This window comes from Anser brachyrhynchus, assembly GCF_964034855.1.
Source record: "Anser brachyrhynchus genome assembly, chromosome: Z".
Lineage (NCBI taxonomy): Eukaryota > Metazoa > Chordata > Aves > Anseriformes > Anatidae > Anser > Anser brachyrhynchus.
The window spans coordinates 76,088,623-76,110,086 of record NC_137697.1 but is presented as its reverse complement, the minus strand read 5'-3'; the positions used below and the strand labels follow the sequence as shown (position 1 = coordinate 76,110,086).

The 21,464-nt window shown below is 35.1% G+C and overlaps 1 protein-coding gene across 1 annotated transcript in view; it reads right to left on the bottom strand.

Moving 5' to 3' along the window:
* ADGRV1 (adhesion G protein-coupled receptor V1) overlaps positions 1 to 21,464 on the bottom strand; it is a 289,971-nt gene that overhangs the window by 261,687 nt on the left and 6,820 nt on the right. The window contains exons 2-10 of the mRNA XM_080573059.1: positions 16,459 to 16,643; positions 13,539 to 13,688; positions 12,357 to 12,452; positions 11,117 to 11,221; positions 9,599 to 9,712; positions 6,134 to 6,699; positions 4,642 to 4,912; positions 3,511 to 3,840; positions 225 to 401 (exon numbers count right to left, since the gene is read on the bottom strand). Coding sequence (XP_080429185.1) covers positions 225 to 401; positions 3,511 to 3,840; positions 4,642 to 4,912; positions 6,134 to 6,699; positions 9,599 to 9,712; positions 11,117 to 11,221; positions 12,357 to 12,452; positions 13,539 to 13,688; positions 16,459 to 16,643 — 1,994 coding nt within the window. The remainder of the gene's footprint in view (positions 1 to 224; positions 402 to 3,510; positions 3,841 to 4,641; positions 4,913 to 6,133; positions 6,700 to 9,598; positions 9,713 to 11,116; positions 11,222 to 12,356; positions 12,453 to 13,538; positions 13,689 to 16,458; positions 16,644 to 21,464) is intronic.

The following is a 21,464-nucleotide window of genomic DNA, read 5'->3' as shown; positions in this document are numbered from 1 at the left end:
CAGAAAGCAAAGACCAATCTCAGTTCTCTGGAAATCAGTAACAGATTATTTCAGAGCATTATTATTTATTTTTTTTTTAAAGAAGAGAATATTTAGGATAAGACAGAACTTAGAGGAAGGCTTTTCCTCACATTAATTTTCAAATGCTACACTGAATACAGCAAACTCCACCTTCTCCAAATAAGTTTTCCATAGCAAAAGACAATATAAAAAGGCTTACTTACCAGTGTAGCAGGGGAATCTTCTGGTTCAGAAAGAATAATCGGTAGATTGCTAATAAAGCCTATTTCTCCATTTGCAATATCTGGAGTAATCCTCAAAGAAATATTTCGAATTTCGCCTAATCTAGGACTCACAGATGGGACTAGAGGAATTCTATTCACCAGTTCAACTCCTTCCAGCTGTAGGAAAAAGTAAAAGAAAAGTGAGAAATAAGAAGCCTCAGCACCAAGTCAGAACAGTTCTGACATTTCAGAGTAATTTTCATATAAAGGAAGTATACATCTCCAGAGCAAATTCTTCCTACTGATAGCACTGCTGTTATAAAAATTTATAAGTAGACATGTCAAAGAAATTAAGTGGATATTGTTGAGCTGTCAGCAGAATGGTACACCTCCCAGACAAATCATGTTAGTGTATGTAATTAAACACAGATCAAGCCAGAGAGAGAGATTCTGTTCCAGATCAGCTGATTCATTACTAGAGCTATTAACAACAGTCATTGATGAGCAGCATAGGCAATTGTCTAACATCATTTTTTGTGTCTTGCATTGATAAAAATCTAGGGAAATCACTGAAGTCATAATAATTTACAGCCCTTAATCAAACAGCCAAATAATAATCCACTTTTCTTTCCTCTCCACAAAATTTTAAGGAATTCTCTATCTAAGAACTACCAGAGCCGCATTAAGAATTTAAATTCAGTACAGTATTTCAAAACTGTATTTTACTTGTCACTGCATTTCTGATAGATTATAGATACTAAGAGGAAATAGATTTTTTTTTCATCCTTTTCTTTAAAAGGGAAGCATCACTCGCTAAGCCCAGCACCAGTAGTGACACACCAAGGAAAGCAGAACTTGCCTGTTTAATTATTTCCTTTAAATATTATTTATTCCATGTGATTCTATCTACATGCATCATTACAATAAATGTTTCCATAACAGATTCGCATATATTTCTGTGAACATTTCACTGGGGCATAAACTCCCACTGACATTTTTTCTTGGAGTTATCAGGTGTTATCATAGAGTAAAGCTTTATTTTTTGGGGATAAAATAGTGGCCTTTCTTAAATTCATATAGTAATCATGGTTCACCATTTCAAAAGATGATTTTTAAAGTCTTACAGTTCTTGAAACCAAACTCTATAAATATGTGGGCTGTATCATATTTTGTTCCACAACTGCTTGAGTAACACCCAGAAATATGCATAAACATTTATCTGATGATAGATGGAAATGTTTTACAAATACTGTATTTAGTAACTGATTCTCAACCATTCCAACTTGTTATCAAAAGTCTGAAGAACAGATGATGGCACTGTTTGTTTCTCCTCTTTTCTGAGCTTTCTCCTAGCATAGGCCCCGATTCTGCAATTAACAGGATGAAAGTGCACCATTGTGCGGTTATTAGCTCAGTAAACTTTCTGAAATACTACACAGCCAAAACAATTTGCTCTATTTAAAGTGTATGCTGTATTTGGATCCTGTATGGTACCTTTGGAATAAAGTAATAATCAATAAAGAACAGAGATTTTACTCTTTCTGCAATGTTTCCTTTAGTACCTTTTAAAGGAAACCAGTACAAAGAGAAAAAAATATATAGTTATTTGAACAATAACAATTAGTTTATGAGCTTAATTTTCAGAGTTAATCTTCCTAGCTATACCAAAAACCGCATCTCTGATTACAGCACGTTATTTAATTGAAGGTGTCACTAAGGAATATATCTCACATTAACATTATCTCCTGTACCTTTATTCATCCTACAGTTTCATTTGCTTCTCTGCTGATTCCTGAGTCAATTCTTTATTTTGCCTAAGTACAACTCATTCTAAACATGTTCACTGAGATTATCATTTATTCACGATGCAGAAGGATTGTCACAGTGATAAATAGTGGTGTTTTCCTTCTCTATGAGTTTCTAAATTAATTATTTGAGCTGGAAAGCTCCTCTGATTTAATTTCTTCAAACAAAGATTTTATTTATAGTTCATGGAGAAAGTACAGAAAAAAAAAAAAAACAGATTGGAATCTACAGTTTGAAAATCCAGGCAAAGTGCTTGGAATGACTGAACATTCTGAAATATTTATCAGATGTGTGTCTTGACTACAGTCAAAGGACAAAAAAAAAAAAAAAAAAAAAAAATTGAATACATGGAATTAGACATTTAAGAATTTTGTGGATCTCTCAAACCTCTTGCAATCATAAAACATACTAACGTGTTCTAGTATTTCAGAAGGCAATTCCTAATCTAACTGTGAATGCCATAAATAAATAAATAAATAAAATTGCATATTAGATAAACAATATAATTCTGGCAAAACTTTTTGTTCTCATTATTCCTCCTGTAAGAGAATGTAGGGAGAAGGATGTGGAGGGAGGAAATCTTTCAAAGGTCTTAGAAGTGATTACAACGTCTTTGGTAGACTATAAGGAAAATATAAAACCTGGCAAATTTGAAATTCATGGATATAACATCAACACCTTCAACGATGATAAAAGTTATCTTTTACAAATTGAGATAGAAAAAAAAAAGGAAAGAAAAAAGTGAAGAAAACTATACAGGGAAAAAAAAAAGTAAGTTCTCCTAACAAATTTATATATAAATGCAATATAATATACATATAATATATAATGTATATTTGACCCTTTTTAATTTAGAATAGTTCAGCTGGAAGAGCAAAGATCACAGTATCACAGAATTGTAGGGGTTGGAAGGGACCTGGTCAGGCTGGAGAGTTGGGCAGGAAGAAACCAGATGAGGTTTAACAAGAGCAAGTGTAGAGTCCTGCATTTGGGAAGGAACAACCGCAAGTATCAGTACAGGCTGGGGGATGACCTGCTGGAGAAGGACCTGTATCAAGCCCAAGATACATTTACTTGCATGTCATTTCTGAAATTTTTCCTGCTTCAGTAATTTAATTTTAAGAACCTTATTTTTTTCACGTTCCAAGTCAGAGGCCAAGCAGAAACATGCTTCAAGGGGCAAGCAACAGACAACGCTGATCTCATTTTGATAAATTCCATGATTAGTACCTGAATCCTCTTTAGTTTTAAAATTTGTTTAATTACTAATGATTAGGGATAGAAAACGTTATAGCATAGTTATGAAAGATGTCTTTTTAAATAAGAAAATCTTTGCTTCAGAGCTAAGCACTTTTTTTTTTTTTTTTTTACAGGAATGGTCATTTAAATTACAGTCAAGGGGAAGGATCAATTATTCAATCATATTCCTCATATTAAATAAGCTAAAAAACAAAAACAAACAAAAAAACAGCTGAGATACCTGTATGAGGAAATGAGCACCATTTTGAAGAAATGCATCTTTTCTTATTGGTATACTCAAAGTATGATGTGTTTTTCCTTCTGGAAACAGGAGGATGCTGTTTCTAGACATATTTAGAATGCCATCTTTTGCTCTCTCAGGATCCAGAGCTCCAGCTGGAATATACAGTGCAGTATAAACTAACTGCACATTTCCAACTGTTCCTTTCTCCCTTACAAAACTCAAGGATAAAAAGCGTCCCGTTGGATTACTTTCAATCTTCTGATTCTCCAAAGGATAAAACTTTATTACGCCATAAACATCATCACTGTCCTGAATGTAAAACAAAAGCTGCAAAACAGAAAACAGCATCACTTACTCAATGCTACAATTAATATACACCACAGTTTTCACGTTTTCATGAAAGTATGTCCTGACTGTCATCATACATTTTTATCGTTAGTGAATTGGCACTCAAGAAAGAAATCAGATTGACAGCCCCAAAGTGTTGCTTGTGCACAAGCAGCACAGCACTGATAGCAGCAACTTTCCTGCTATGCCTCATCTATGTCAGAATGAGCTTTGAATAACTGATTTTTGGTTCAGCAGCCAAAGTGAATAATTTGAATATATTTCAGACTGTGAAAAAAAAATCATTTAATTCACCAAATTCATTCCAATCATATGTTCAAAAAGCAAAGTAGGGACCTGAGTCACAGAATTGTCAGTAATGCTAATTACCCCTTATTTAAAAGTTCAGAGGTTAGTCTTAATCACTAAGCCATCCTCTTGAAGCTGTTACTCTGTGTAAAACATTCCAGTACCTACAGCAAATAAGCAAGTGAAAATAAATGCTCAACCTTCTCTTAGCAAGCAACCAATCAAGATAGCAGTTATGCAATGATATTTATGATGGGAATATTCTAAGCTAAATGCTACTGCATTAAATAGGTCTGGCCTTATAAAATATGTTAAGCCAAAGACTTTGGATGTGGCTCTTTACACTGAGAATACATCAGCTTGCTTCACTTAAACTCAAGCACAACTACTTCAATTTAGCCAATCCACCAAAACTGGTGGATCCTAATCCTAATCCTACTCCCTAATTATTATCTATCACCTCCTCAAAACAAGTTCTGAAATCAAACTTACCTCAGATGGTTCGCTGACTTCTGCGCCTCCCTGTATTGTATGAGCTAAGAGCTTCAGAAGATAGGGCTCTGCTTCTTCTGGTATGTTATCATCAATAATGGTCAGTGAAAGCGTGACCAGCATCTGTCCTTGATCAAAATGTATCTCCCCGGTCTCTGGAACAAGGTCTGCAGTCACAGGTGACAGATCACTGCTATTTCGAGTTATGACCCAGGTCACAGAAACATTTCCATGTGTTCCACCATTTCTTACGATTGTGATCCCTTCAAACCTATGGTTTTGAATGAAAATAAAAATCTGTAACATGCAATTATAATTAATATCGGTTTACTTAGCTATCTGTTCCCTGGAAGATTTATACTGACTTCAGTGGAATCGATATTAACTGCTGCTACTGACATTTGAGTCAGGACTTAAAATTTGTGAAATCATACCACAGAAGTAGACTTTTCTCAGGTTGCTTATTCATGAGATAATATACATAAAGACATGAGTAATGTATCTAAAGACATTAGTTAAAATTTATTTTGTTTACAGTAAGAAAGATACTGAGAAGAGGAAAGTTGGCATGTTTATATTTTTTCTCAGGAAAGATGTTAAATTTCAGAAAACTTTTTCTCAACTAAATTTCTACACTGTTTTATGGACTATATCAAAATACAATTGTCAGGCATGAGTGTTTAAATAATGATTTTATTTAAAATAAAGTGACTCAACTATTTGCCTATGCACTGAAATATAATTTATCAATATTTGTGATTATGGAAATGTCACGTTTCCTGTATCTGTGTATAAGAAAGAAAAAAAAAAAAAGTGAATATTGAAGTGCTGGGCTCTACATACTAGAAATTGTTCATAAAATCATAGGTTGATACATTACCTCTTTCTCTGGGGATGAACCACCATCACTAGCTAGCAGTGGACATTTTTACTAAAACTGGCAATATTGTATAGATATTAGTCCTGCTTGTAAAGATTTGTGTGGAGATTTGTTTTTAATTTATCTGTAAAATTACATGTATTTAACTTTTTTGGAAGTCTATGGGTATTCAGTACTTCACAGAAGACACTCACCACCATTTTTTAACCAGAGACTGACTTTAAATACAGTATAGACAAAGATTTACTGGGAAAGGAAGCCTGAAATATATTTTCCACGTGTATGAATGGGTGTGTGGCCGCATCACAACTTCACTGATCCATCTTTTAGATTAAGGGTTTTTCAGTATTTTGATAATGTCATTAAATATTTACAGTTCTCATATATATTAATAAATATATAATATTCATAAATATTAAAATACTTCTGCATAATTAGACATTTTCTCCCTTGAAAATTCTATATCGTTTATAATAATTACACAGTAGGTGATTTCTATATTAATTTTTCACTACTGATTTTATAATTACTGTCAGTGAAATCCTAAGGATGCTTTACAGTGCCAAACAAATCCCTTAACATGACGAGATACTGTTTGAAGATCTGTAGTACCTTGAAATTTGGTCTTCATCAATGATAACAGTTTGAGTAAACAGGATACTGTTGATTGAAAGCACTCCATAGGGTTTATCATTTGGTTGGATGGTGACGTGAACAACAGATGGATTAACCAAAACAGCATCTCCCTGTAACGTGTCCTTAAGAAGCATAATTTGGAAGGTCTCAGCAATTTCTGGTATGGCATCATCAAGGATCTTGAATTTCATATATACTTCATGAACTAGAGGTGTGAAGACAATAGTTGTATTTGGCTGAAGATCTAGGAAGTCTAAATTGAGCTGCGCATGTGCTGTTGAATTCCCAGTTATGATGGTGTAACTGACGGAGACTTCACATTCATCAGGTCCAATTAATTTTCCACTGTCATCCTTACCACGAATCACTTGAATTGTGAGCATTTCGACTTCCTCAGGCACCATGTAAGTGCTCTGAGCAAATCGCACAGGGCTGTCATTTTTCTTAATATTAATCTGAACGGAATTCCTTGTGGTGTTGATTTCAGCCCCTCCCTCCACACTCCTGAGATGAACAACAAACAATTCATCATTTTCAGGTATCTGGAAAAATAATAGTAGCAACAGGGTGTAAGTCCCATTTCAAATATATGCAGAAGACTTACTTAGAAATATGTTATATATGTTTAGCAAAAAAGGGAAATAATATAAACATTACAACCCTTTTCACATTAAAATAAACAGGCAAAAAGAAACTCGCTTGCAACTTTGAAAATCCCTTCTCAAAATTGAATGTTTCCATTTTCTAAGATATATTTCTATGCTATGGAAATACGAAAAAGTGGGAAAAGAAAAAAAAAAAAAGGCAAACAAAAACTAGGCAAGAATCAGATGAAGCTCTATCTTTCCAACTAGAGAGTGTGAGGAGATCCAAACTCAACTTGTGGAAGTTGCTCTGCTTGGACACAAGTGTTCCTGCCAGTTATTTAGTCTGACATCTTTATTTGCTGATGTTAACACCATTTTACATCTATGCATGCCTGAAAGAACAGAGGAACAACATATGAACACAACCTACCTTGGCCCTTTTGTTCCTATTCAACAGGAAAAAGAACAGTTCCTACTTTCAGACAGACTCACATTCCCAGCAGAGCTTCAGTCACAGCTCTGAGAATGTGCTTGCTGATGCTTATCTATTAATTAGACTTTGGCATTTCTACATGTGGTTTGTTTAGAACTGCACTTTAGTTTTAGCTCTTTAGTCTCTAATAACTGATGCAGCAGACAAAAAAGAAGGGTTTATAAGCCTTGAATTGCAGAATTTAATATTTTTTACTTTATATTATTACATTTTATTCCCCAGTCTTGATAGGCTAAGTCTGTTGAACTGGAAAATATCATTATTTTATTAATACAGAGAGATTAGAAGGAATATTTAAATATTACATAAGATCCTCACATGTCATTCTTGTTGTGGACTCTCAGAAAAAACAGTATTATTTGCTTCTGAGATAAATTCCACAACAAAATTGCTTATGTGTTACTAATGGCATTGCTTTGTTATAGGGCTGATGAATCCTTTCCATGTAGTTCTGTTTACTGAGCAAAAAAAGTTCAGAATTCCTTGTGGTCCAATATTTCTTCTCTTTTTACACATTTGTTAATTGGCCACCCTTAGATCCTGTTTCAGGGCAAAAAGGGTATGCATGCAGCTGTCTTTGTAGCTGAGGCCAATTTTGTCCCTTGTTTGACTTGTGGCACTTAAACTTGCATAATATTATTGACTGATGCAGGTTGTTTGTTTTTTTTTCCAGCGTGAGATTTGCAAGCTCTCTGTCACCTCTCTCCTACACTACTATTTCCTATTTTATCTTATTAAAATTGATGTTAACTTACGCTTGTTTTAGTTCACTAGTTCATATACTGTCTTGCACTACAAAAATACGCATTTGACAGTCAGAACGTACATGCCATTTTAGTTGCAGATAAAATCTTAGTATCCTACATAAATAAGGCATTGTGGAGCTTTCAATTACATCATGATTGACCAATAAATACATGAGTCAAACTTCGAATATAATAGTATAAATGATTTCCAGTGCTGCCTTGCCTCTTTAATTTTCTCTTAAAGTTGCCATTATACTTAAAAAGGAAACCTGCACAGGAAAAGTACTATAAATGCAGAGCTGTGGAAATCAGAACTGCAGTCCCCTACCTTCTGTAAGGCTGCACAATTCAGAAAAATACTTGTTTCATTGGTTTCCCTAACTCAGATCCTAAAAGCTCAAATTAAGTTCTGACAGTAGTGTTACTGGATTCTTGTGAACTCTATCATCATCATCATCAATAAAGGTTTTTGTGCAAAATTCATCTTTCACATACACTTGTGAAAGACTTTCAAAGAGTGGAATGACATTGACTAGACACACCAAATACAGATCAAACTTTTAGAAACAGAAGTTTGAGAGCATTTCTCAGAATAAAAATAAATAAAATCACATCCTCCCAAGAGAAAAGACCCTAATAATTTATTTCTGTGTGTAAGTCACTGAAATATTACATTGAATTGGAAAGAGATGTTTCTACACTTCAGCACCCCAGGTTGGCACAGCTTCTTAACACTAGAGTATCAGTAGAAATGTGGAAGGACATTTTTTATAACTAAGAGTAAAAAGGAAACAAGCTGCTTTACAGTTCTGTGCTCACTTCTGAGACAGACACCTTTCACCATTATTGTTTTCTTATGAATTTCTTACTAAGTTGTTTTGTATCATATATACTTATTTTGATGTCCCAGTTTTCCCTCTTAAGCTCATTATAAAGGAAAAGAAAAACACAGAAGAAAAGTGCGGGTAAGAAAAAAGGAAAATCACAAGTTGCAAATTAGAAGAATGTTTTGTTTACTCTGAGATAAAAAGAAAGCCTCACAACCTATGAGTTATGTCGTGTTTTTTGGTTTGGTTTGGTTTGGTTTGTTTTTTTTTGTATGTGTTTTTTTTTTTTAACTGGCCAATCTGAAAACAGAAAAATGTTAATTATCACCTAGTATTCATTCTTTCCACAAGACTGCATGTTTGTTTCAGGAATCTCATCTATTTTTAGGATTTTTTCAAATATGTTTCTACCCTGAAACATATCTGAACAAAAAAAAAAAAATAAATAAACACAAACAAACAACGACAAAAAAATATTTTTGAATCTGTCTTTTCCCTGTGAATCTTCAATGTGTAATATTCTTTCTTTAGTGACAAAGATAACATGTCTGCTCAGCCAGGATATGCTCATAAACTAAAAATATTCACTGATGAGAATTAAAGAGGGAGCTTAGAAAGAGTAAAAATAATAGACCAGAGAGCCAAAATTTAACATCACTTCATCAAATAGAACTGCTTTTAACCTTATTTAAGCCAAGCCTTTTTGTAACTTATTACTCTAAGTCTTTCCAGAACTTCAGTTAACCTTCTACGTATCAAAGCCTAAGATGAAGTCAGCTTGTTCCTACCTGATCATCAAGCACTGTTAAATTATAAATCAGCTTTGATCTCCCAGGTGTGAATGTAATATTTCCCTTAGCTGGACTTAGGTCTTCTTCAGCTGGGTTTGGACCATCTTTTATCTGCAAAGAATTGATTTGTCTGATGAGAAGTCTATAAAGCAGGAATACAAATCCAGTGCAAGTACAATAACCAATATGCAGTGTGACTTGCATAACAAATGACTATCTGTTCAGCCATCTCCAACTTACATGAACATTCAGTTGTGAAAATCTGCTCTTTTCTGGCAGACAATGTTAAGTCAGAACAGCCACTCTGAAGAAATCCTGTGTTTCCAGAATAAGAGGAAGAAAACTACTTCCATATAGGCCTATGGGGACTCTTTAGTATATTCTGATGCATAACTGACTCTTTCATATTACAGAAAGGATATTCATGCAAATTCAGTTTGAATCAATAGTATTTCATAATAAATTCCAAGACAAAGTAATAGTACTTACTGGTTTTGTGTCCCTTCTATCTTGACTTGTGATATTAAAGATACTAAATTTAACAGTGAAACTCAAAATACTACAAAGCCTCTTAAAGGTCATATGGGATTTTTTGGTTTTAGAACATTTTGTAAATTATTTTTCAACATCTATAATGCTGTGAGATAGACCTAAGTAATTGTCCAGAGAGTAAAATTTACTGTACCTTAAAACAAACACATTTGCAAAAAATTGCACAGAGAATCATATTCAGTACTTTAACTATTCATGCTATATTTAGTATTAATAAAATCCAGTGCAAAGCTTTTCTGGTTTTGACAGATCTAGACTAAAGCTTTGAGGTCTAGATTAAAGCCTTACCCTATAGGACCAGGCAACTAGTACAGAAATATCTATATGAAAGATTTTATATATAATTTTAAAGTAAATAATAGAATCTGAGCTAGATAAGAAAAAGAAAGCAATGAAGTCAGTAATTGTATCACATTCAAATCACATATGTAAATAACAGGATAAGTATTCAACATGATTAATTATTTCAAAAGCTTTATGTGCAGGGGATTCAAGATAGAGATCAAGATACAGATGATTATAGATACAGAAATTCACCAAATCCTGAGCACTCACAGTTCAAAGTTGGGATAATCATTAAAGACTCACTTGAATATTTGTATGTAAAATAAATATTTTAAAAAAAAATTAAAAAAATTTAGATAAGACACTTCTTACATACTTAATATGCATTACTTTCTAGTAATACGTACTGATGTTGCCTCACGTACCTTTCTAAATGACAGAATATACTCGGTTTTCTCTAGTACCTCTTAACGTTAAACAGTCAATTAAACAGTCAGATAATTACAGTATTTTCTATATGACGGTTAATATGAATCCCTTTTATGAAACAGATCTACCTAATGTAGATGTAGGTATTTTGTCCTTCTTCCCCTTTTGCAAACACTTCAATAAATTATGATTACAGCCTCTCAGTTTAATCCAACAGACTACGGTATGAAGTCTTTTGGATAAACTCACCTCAAAAGTTATGACGACCGTCCCATAGGTTCCCCTCTCTCTAATTAGAGTGAGCGGCACAAATTCATTTCTGCCCCTGGGCTCATTCACTGTGATTAAGGCAGACTAATGAGGAAGAAAAGGAACAGACAATCAGACACAGATCAAATATCACAGCAGAATGAAGAAACTGTTACCATAGAAATACCAAACTCCCACAGACAAGTTAATCCAATCCGCAAACCAGTCCACTGATGGCATACATTTCCTAGCAACCAATTAGTTCAGCTAATGAAAACCTTAAAAGATTTCAGATAAAAATGTATCACGTAATGCAATTTGTGTGTTGTTGTTGTTGTTGTTGTTGTTTGTTTCTGTAAATGAACATAGTCAACATACACAAAGCACTGACATATCATCACTGGTATTTTTAGGAGCTCCTACACCCATTAAAAGTAGGTTTTCACCATCATGAAGTCGTTTATTAGATAGCTAGCTAAAAATGTACTCAGGACAATCATTTAGGTCACTGGTCACTTTTTTAGGCTATTGTAGGTAACAGATTTTGAAGATATCCACAAATCCCAGAAGCAGCTTGGCTTAGTACTGTGGCTCTAAAATTTTCTTATGTTCTTATGTTTTTTCAGAGAAGTCCTATACAAAATTATATTGTCAGAATGCTGTCAATAAGGCATAGCTACTCGTTCTACTAATACAACCTCTGTATTATTGCAAATATCATCTGCTAGAGTAACAACAGCATCTTATCCCAGAGGGTGTTATAAAATGCATATATTATGACAATGTTCCCTCAGCTTGTCAGTCAAGTATAATAAGGCTCACTACTGATGGTAAAATGTATATATTCTCAAGATTTTCAAATCACATTTTTACCTTTAACTTTCCTAGGGTATTATTCCTCAGTTTCTTCCCTACTATATTTAGATCTTGACTTATAGATGAGGGGCAGTGAGACTGAACAACTTTAAGTAAGTTTTATCTTTAAGATGAGCAACATTGATATCCATCCAAGTGCGAGGCTCTCAGGCTATTTCTCAATACCTAAAAGCATACAGTAGTATTAAAGCTGTATATATGCATGAATTACATACATATGTATGAATTACCTCTAGAGACGGTTTAAAAGATGTAACTCAGAATCAGTTTTCGAGGGATTCAGTTGAATAACTAACCAGCATCTTTGAAAATTTCACCTTTATGCTTTATAAAATTTTCATATATACCATATAAAAAGCCATACCATGTTAAAAGAAATTATTCCAAAGGCATTGTCATTTGATAAGACTGTTACAGTGACAGACTTGGGTGAGCCAAGCTTTATCTTTGCAGACGGTTTCTAAAATTAACAAAAAATAAGATATTAAATATGGTAAATATAGGCAAAAATAAAAGCATCTTGATTTTACTGTTTTAAATATTATTCTCTGAAAATTGTACATCTTTTTATTAAATATTACAGTAAAAATTATTTAAAGCAACAGAATGCACCAAAATAATTCTTCCTCATTTAGGAAGTATATTCTATATGGTCAACAGCAAAGTGAATGAAACAAACCTTTCGAATGATTACTTACAGTTTGGCAATCTACTAGGAATAGGGAACTAGGTTTGAAGCATGTAGGTCTGCCAAGAACTCAAAAATTATTCTTTTTTTTCCTAACACTTGTATAAAACTGAAACTTTGAAGCTATTATGTGAAGTGAGTTATCAACTAAAGGAAACTTATTATTTACAGTGTTGTAAAAATGAGCTACTACATTTACATGTCAAAAGAAGAAGGAAAAATATAGACTTCTACATTCACTGCCAACATTTCCCGAAATGTATTAAAAGCATAAAATTTTTCTTTACAGAACTGATTTCAAGCTTAGTCATGAACTGCTACCTTAAAAAAAAAAAAAAAAAAGAAAAAAAAAAAAAAAGGAATGCAGGCTCCTCATAGAATGACTCACATGAGATAGAACCATATGCACAGATTTATCAATATGTTTTTTAAAAATGTTTGGTTGTTCAAAGGGAAGTCTTGTTTACCCTCTGCAGGACTGGAAATCATCCTGCTTTTTTTGCTACTTCCACCCCTTCTTGCAGGTGCAGTGTGTAGGAAAACAGGAAAGGCTGACCCTTCACAGTCTAATTCCTTGGCACTCTAGCACAACACCTTCAAATACCCACAACTGAATGCAGCGTTTGCTGAAGTTTCAGACTATGTCTATACTGCACAGCAATGTCACATAGACACCCACAGGAACAACAAAAAGGAGCAATAAGAACCATCCTGGCTAGTCTCCAAATTTTAGTTCTTACCTATTAAGACTCAGACCCACAAGCATGACTGCACAGAGTTCTACAGAATACCATTCATTTCTGTCAGATTACATAGCATTTTCTGGGCAAACGGATAAATTGAAAAACTTAGACTTACTGGTAATGTCAAGTAAAATGTGAATGTCTCATCAGCCTCTGGAAGATCGTCATCACAGACAGATATATACACTGTTCGGTTTGTTTCTGTATCAGGTATAAATGCAGCTGCATATGTGTCAAAAAAGTCTCCTGTATCTTCTCCATAAAGCTACAATAAATACACAAGTGAATGACATTTTCTTCTTCCCCTACAATCTTCTTTAATATTATTCTGGACTAATTATATGGATTTCATGCACTTTTCTATGCACATGATTCCTCCCACTGTTTACCCTGCCGTTATACAGTTTATTTCTAGACAGAAAGTACAAATAATAGCCCCTTGTATCCATGCTAAGTAACCAGAAATAACAACACTTTATTCAGAACCACTTATGATGTCCTTCCTTAAAACTGGTTGTCTTTTGCTTAATGTACCATAGGACCAGTTTTTAATTAAAAGATTGTTCTGAGCACAGAGCTGCACACCATGTATTAACTCACCTGAATTAAACTTACGTTAAGATGCAACTGTCTTCTGCTTTCCTCTCTCACTCTAGGAACTAGAAGGAGCTTAGGAGTTTAACCTAAATTAATGTTTAGATTGCCAAAGCTGGGCAAGCTGAATTTTAAAATGTAAAGCTCTGCTTTCACATCATTCAACAAAAGAAAATTGCACCAAATCAAATATTAAGTAAGGTGCTTATAGGACAGAGTACAGAGCCAGTGGTGTCAAGATCGGCAAAATCTGTAGGCTAATTTTACAGTTTGAAGCTGAGACTAAATGGCATAGTCCTCTTCATCTTACCTGTTTTTGCAAGATTTTCTTGACTGTGACCTGATGAACTCTCAAATTCTCCAATGCATTCAGTAAGTCATTTCAAAAACATCCCCATGGCTGCTACACCTTAAACTACCACCCTTATAGGCACTGATAGTTTGAACAGACCACTGTGAAAAAAGCTATTCTTTTTTTGAGAATAATGAAATTAGAATTTCAGTGAAGAGAAAACAAAGTATAGTCGATATTTTTGTGTCTGTAACCTCTCACTGGACATTTTGGTAACTGTATTTTTAAAGTATCTGAGCCAACACTAGACCTACCAAAAGACTTTTATGAAAATGCATTTTTACTTTTATTTTTCTAAAAGAGATCAGGTCTAATACAGAAACTAAGTTACTCTGTTTGTTATGGCAACATATAACACTACTTTCAAACTAAAATCACATTTTCTCAAGGTTTCCTCCTTAGACATTAATAAACTCTGAAATCCCTACAGATCAATTTCTATTCATTGTGATTTTTAAGGTATGTATTTTTCATATTTAGATACAGGAGAATAAACGGTATCACAGTGTAGATACACAGTTTATTTTGCCTACCCACTGAAAAGAATCATAAGCAGTACATCTCTGCTACACTGCTGTGTTGTCCTTACTCACACCCAATAGCATCTTACTCCATACACATATAGTTTAACACACTCTAAAGGGTTTAATCATTTAAATGGAGTACAATTGAAATCATGGTTATTAACAGCTAAAAGATAAAATCAATGATGTAAAAATAGTAACTCTGACTTCTCAAAGAACTGACTCAAAAACTGGAGTAGCTATTAAAATCCTAAAATCATGGAATAACAGAATAGTTTGGGTTGGAAGGGACCTTAAAACCAACTCCCCTGCCATGGGCAGGGACCCGTCCCCCCAGCCCAGGCTGCCCCCAGCCCCATCCAGCCTGGCCTTGGGCACAGCCAGGGATGGGGCAGCCACAGCTCCTCTGGGCAGCCTGGGCCAGGGCCTCACCACCCTCTGAGGGAAGAATTTCCTCCTTATATCTGATCTAAACCTACCTTTTTTTGGGTTTAAAGCCATTACTCCTTGCCCTATCCCTACACCCCCTGACACAGAATCCCACCCCAGCTTTCCTGCAGCCCCCTTTAGGCACTGGCAGGCCGCTGTGAGGTCTCCCTGGGGCCTTCTCTTCTCCAGGCTGAACAACCCCAGCTCCTTCAGCCTAGCTCCATGGGAGAAGGTCCTAAACTGCAGGTTGTAGAGTAATCTTGAAAAGGAGAAGTCATTATGTAGATGAATTTTCATTATGAATGCACAGCTAGCATTGATATCAAACTTTTTCCTGAGCAGCTTGAGCTGGCTCCTTCAGGAAATGTTTAAACCGTTTTCTTGACACCACTGACACTGACAAAAGGAATTTGCTCAGTTACAGAAAATGGGTTTGGCTTATCCAAACCGTAGAATCACGGAATATCCTGAGTTGGAAGGGGGCCACAAGGATCACCGAGTCCAACTCCTGGCTTCACATAGGACCACCCAAAAACTACACCATGTGTCTGAGAGCATTGTCTAAACACTCGTTGAACTTCATCAGGCTCAGTGCCGTGACCACGTCCCTGGGGAGCCTGTCCCAGTGCCCGACCACCTCTGGGTGCAGAACCTTTCCCTAGCACCCAGCCTGACCCTCCCCTGTCCCAGCCCCATGCCGTCCCCTCGGGTCCTGTCGCTGTCCCCAGAGAGCAGAGCTCAGCGCCTGCCCCTCCGCTCCCCTCGTGAGGGAGCTGCAGGCCGCCATGAGGCCTCCCCTCGGCCTGCTCTGCTCTGGGCTCAACAAACCCAGGGACCTCAGCTGCTCCTCGTACGTCTTGCCCTCGAGACCCTTCACCATCTTTGTTGCACTCCTTTGAATGCTCTCTAATAGTTCATGTCCTTTGTATTTTGTATCACCCAAAACTGTACACAGTGCTCATGGTGAGGCTGCACCAGTGCAGCGCAGAGCGGGACAATTCCTTCCCTCAAATTGAAGCACTGTCCCAGTGAAGTATCACATTCCTTTTTGTTGTCTTGGTACAAGCATAAGCAACATTCAAAGCTTCAAAAATACATTAATATTCAGTGACGATACAACTGGCATGGTTTCTTACCGACACAATCGCTGTGACGTTAGCAGGCTTCCCTGTTCTCTCGATTACAAGGCGTATAACGGTTGTACTTGTTTCATTAACTACAAATTCTGTTTGTCCACTGAATTTCACTTCTGTTTCTCCAGATGTGAAGTGAATGAGTAGCAATAAAAGCAAATAAACTAATAAAGAATCAGAGGGCATCCCTATAGAGGAAAAAAAAAAAAAAAAAGGAATAATTAAAAATAAATTGTGTATCTAAAACATGTAAAACAACCTCTGTTGGCCTTTCCAATGCAGTCAACCTTTCGGGAAATGTTTCTGCAAATCCTTCAGGTACTGTGATTTTCTTGTAAACTTCAGAAATGAGACAAAAACAAGCACAGGTCTCAGCCATAATCAAGTTAGATAGCATAATTATCTTCTGGATTCAATTCTGTTTTCGTAATTTACATCTAATGATATTCCAAAAAACATACATCAATGTTTTCCAAATGGAGGAATAAGTAGCTTTTAAGGCAAAAAAATATTTAAAAAAAAACACAACTGTTTTCATATCTAACCAACAAAAAATAGCTTGAGGGTTGACAGTCCAATACTTCTTTTATTTCCACTTTTTTTTTTTTTTTTTAAATCTGGTGATTCTCTTTAGAAATATAAATGAACTGGCATGAAAGGTGAAGACCTGGATGTTTGTGGTCATCTCATAGACCATTTTTGACATTTTATGGACCATGAAATGTTCTTAAATATTTACATATTTACATGAGATTCTTTTGACTGCTTCTCTTATCTCCTGATTCTTTCACATTCTCCTGTCATACAGAATCACTGTGGCACATTTTAATGTGATCGTAACCTTTGCACAGACAGATATTTATTTTTATTTGTTTATGCACAATGTCTGGTTTTCTTTTCTCTTAAGATAAGACAACTTACACTAAGGTGGTTTATCTTTCTTACATCATAGATCAATTACATGATGTAATACACATTTTTAAGTTCCAGTGAGGTCATCAGGTATTGATACTCTTAAATATGCATTTTTAAGAGGCTTTGGCACAACAAACTGCAAACAGATGCTATGTTATGCAGAAGCTCATATTGTGTACAGTGGGGATCAGAACTAAGCACTTGGATGTGGAATGGAGCAAATTTCTGCCATGAGATTCTGAGCAATTAATGAACAAACCAAGAGAACATAAAGACCAGAAAGTATTGTGGCATGGATCTTTAATGGAACCAGTTCTTTCAGCAAGTTTCTTTTAACTTGCAGTCACAATTTTATAATTTTAATTTTAAATCTCTGTACAAACGATACAAATAATATTTGTGTAATTACATTTAAATAAATTGTCACTTTGCATAAAATTATGCTTCCAAGTACTGTGTTTTTCAGGTTAATCTGTCAATGTCAATTGGATGGATTGTACAGAACATACTGCATATCAATTATATCTAAGCTAAGCTGTGTTAGCAAGAACTCATCCTCATTACTTGTAACAGTTAATGAAAGTGCAGTCAGAAATGGTCAGAAGATTTTGTAAATTTATGAAAATTTCTGAAAATTACTGAAACATATTTTTTAAAGTGTATGTCAAATTTGTAATCAGAAAACACTTCAGATCCAGTATGGATTTTAAGTCTTATATGTATGCACTCAGATAACATTTATCTTCTACTGAACAGAGAACAAACTAGTCATCAGACAACTAAAATTATCAAAGCTTCAGAAAGAATTCAGGACTTTCTTTCTTCTTACAATAAATTCTGTCTGGATAAGGGTTAATTCTACACTGTGGGGATTAGAAATAAAACTGCTTTCAGACAATTAAAGAACAGACACGACATAAGTTGCGAATACAGACAAGAACACTAACAGTGTCTCTCAGAATTATGAGATTGGTGGGATGACAATATCAGCTGACTTTAATTACTTGCAATGAAACATTCACCTAGCTCCACTGAACATCACTGAGGGAATAGGTTAGCAATGAAACTCAGTGCAAAAAATCAGGGCCAACCATTACCTCGATGAAAAATTTTACAACGTACTTAAAAAGTGTTTCATTATTTCCATCAAGAAAGTCACACAGTAAAATAATTTTACTGCAGAACTTCACACTGCTACAAACTGAACTTTTATTACTGTGAACACGGTCATTCAAGATCTCTATGTTTTTTTATTAATAAGTAAATGCATAACAGACTTTCAGGAACAAAGTTTTTCCTACACGGTGATCTCTGTGGTGATGTTAGTGCAAAAAATGATTACCATAAGAAGCAAAGATGAAAAATACATTGCAATAAAAATCAGGACTTAAAATCCTCCGCATCTCAAAAGCTGACTCTATTAATCTGCAAGATATTTTTGTTGCTTTTTTTTTTTTTATGTGGAACTGCTCAGAAAAATACAAGCCTTCAAGCCTGAAAGTGAACAGTTGCATAACCTTTGTAAACTCCTAGACAATTACACTGTCTGCAAATGCAGGCATCATCCATACTAAACTGAGGAATTTGTTGACCTTTTAGCTTCAGCTGTTACCTTGTCATAGACTTCGCAAATATCTTCCCACGGTACATGCTTCTAGTAAGTAATACTGAAAACATGATCCTTCAGGGCAAGATTACAAAGTTTAGGATTACTTGAATTCTATTACTTCTACTAGAGAGCATTCTAAAACTATAGGATTACTCCTGTGGAACACGAGAGGTTTCACAATCATACCATCAATTATTTAGCTGGTGTGTATTCTTCCTTGTTACATTATTTGTACTAAGATTTACCTTGCACAGCCTGCCAAAAGTAGTTTTTACTCTACTGACATAAACTCAGCTTTGAAAATCATTATTATTTTTTTAAAAATGATGTAATATAGTAAATACAACATCAGAAAAGATTTAGAGAATGCAGAACAAATTTATTCAAATAACCAAAAAGATATTATAGGTCACAGTATTTTATTTTATTAAATACCAACTCAATTTGTGTACTAAATTCCTGGTTTTGCTACACAAATTTGTATTGGAACATAATTTGTTCCATATGAATTGCAAAGCATAGAGTTCAGCAGAAGCCTTTGTAAAATCATGGATTAAAAAATAACTCTTCCCCACCTTCCTCACCCCAGTATATTGCTGATAATTTTGATTTTTTTTCAAATGAAGCTGAAACTGTAGTTCTTGTTCACTGCTAAGTTTTGGTAAACCATGCATTTGGAGGATCAGACAGACAGTCCTCTTTGGTTCAGTTAAATTTCAGTTTTTTCAATCGAGGATATTCAGTCCAGCTATTATTAAGATTAATGAATCAAAGTCATTTAGGTTTTTTTAAACAACAACTAGCAGTGGGATATCATACACCTCCAGAATATCTGCAAGTCTACGGACCAATTCTATTAGTGTTACTGGTTACTAAAGCCATCCCAAATAATGATTTTACTCTCAGTTTAAAAAAAAAAAAAAAGGCAATAAAAAGGCAAAAATATAAAGCAATATTATGTAATGGGATCTAGATGATCTCTTTAATGGGCTTATAATAAAGGTACCTAGCATCAAAACCAAAGAAAGTAACTCTCAAACAAGTTACCTAGACATTCTAATAGTATTAGAGAATTTTGAAAGTCTAAAAAGTACATTCTTCAAGATTATAATAAAAAGGCAAAGAAATCAAACTCAGTAATTGAGTAACGATCCCTAACTAATGTTTGCAATTTACAGCACTTTCTGAAGTGCAGTTATACTTCCCCTGACGAAGCAGACTCTTAGAATAGCACCCAGCATAGGCTGATTTGACACAGTAATTTCCACAGTAATGTCACAAATCCTGTAAACAATACCACTTCAATCTACTGTCCAGCTGGAGTTAAGGAGATGTAGGCTTATGAAACTGCTGTTTCTCATAACTCATGAATCACCAAGATTAGCTTACTTTTTCCACTCAGTTTCTGGAACAAATACGGGATGAAGATTATAAACTTTATAAGGAATGAGTGGTCTTTTCAGCAGACTTATATAAAGAAGGGGAAGACTTTTCTGCTGACTTTTACACTGGCTTTCGTGCTTAATAAATAAAAACCCTTTAGAAAGTAAGGATATCCTGGGTGTTTTTAGTGAAGGATGAGGAAACCTATAAACCAGGGGCACATGCGGAGATGAAGAGAAATAAAAGGTCCGCAAAAGACTCTAAATCTGAAAAGCAGTAAGTAGAGGATGACAGATATGAATCAGAATGGCAAAAGAAAGGGGAGCTCGCTAAGGAAGTAGACAGAAAGACTGATTAAATACCCTGTCCCTCAGACTTGCCACTGCTGCTGGGCAGAAGAAACAAGCAAGCCTTCTGAGGCAGGACCTCTCCAGCTCAGCAGCCACGGCTTGATTACCACTGCTCATCTCTGCACTGCTCGTTGTAGATTTCTAAAGTCCACCGATGTGGCACAGCGCAGCAAGCAATGTCTGGTGCACTTTTCACTGCCTGTCCTTGTCTACTCCCCGTGATTACAAATCCCCAGCCAAGTAGAACATTCAAAAACTGGCATGCCTGGTACTTTGCATTGAGTACAGCATTACCGCCATCAATGGTTGCCAGACAGAAGTCTATTCACAGCAGAGATGTCAGCACCCAGCAGCATCTTTGGTTGAATACAATGAGAGAGAAATACATGTGCTCTTTCATATGTAAAGAGGAGATTCTCTGTAGTACGCTGGAACAGAACAGAGCAAGAAGTTTCACAAGGTCATTGCTCTCCCTGCACCTGTTGCAGAAATATATCAAAAGCCTGCATATTTTCAACATTTCTATTTTTGGCAGTTTCAGAACCACTGAAACTTACAACAGTTTTGATGAGAAACCTGGGAAAGCAGAAGAATTATGCCAGATTTGATGGTCTAAAATTCTACTTTACGCGTTGTTGTGATGCCAAATTGACACAAAAATTTCAGACTGTTGATGTGCGATTTTTTTTCAAATTGCTTCAGTGTTCTCACAGTCTCCACATATGCAAAAGGAGACACAAACACTGTGCATG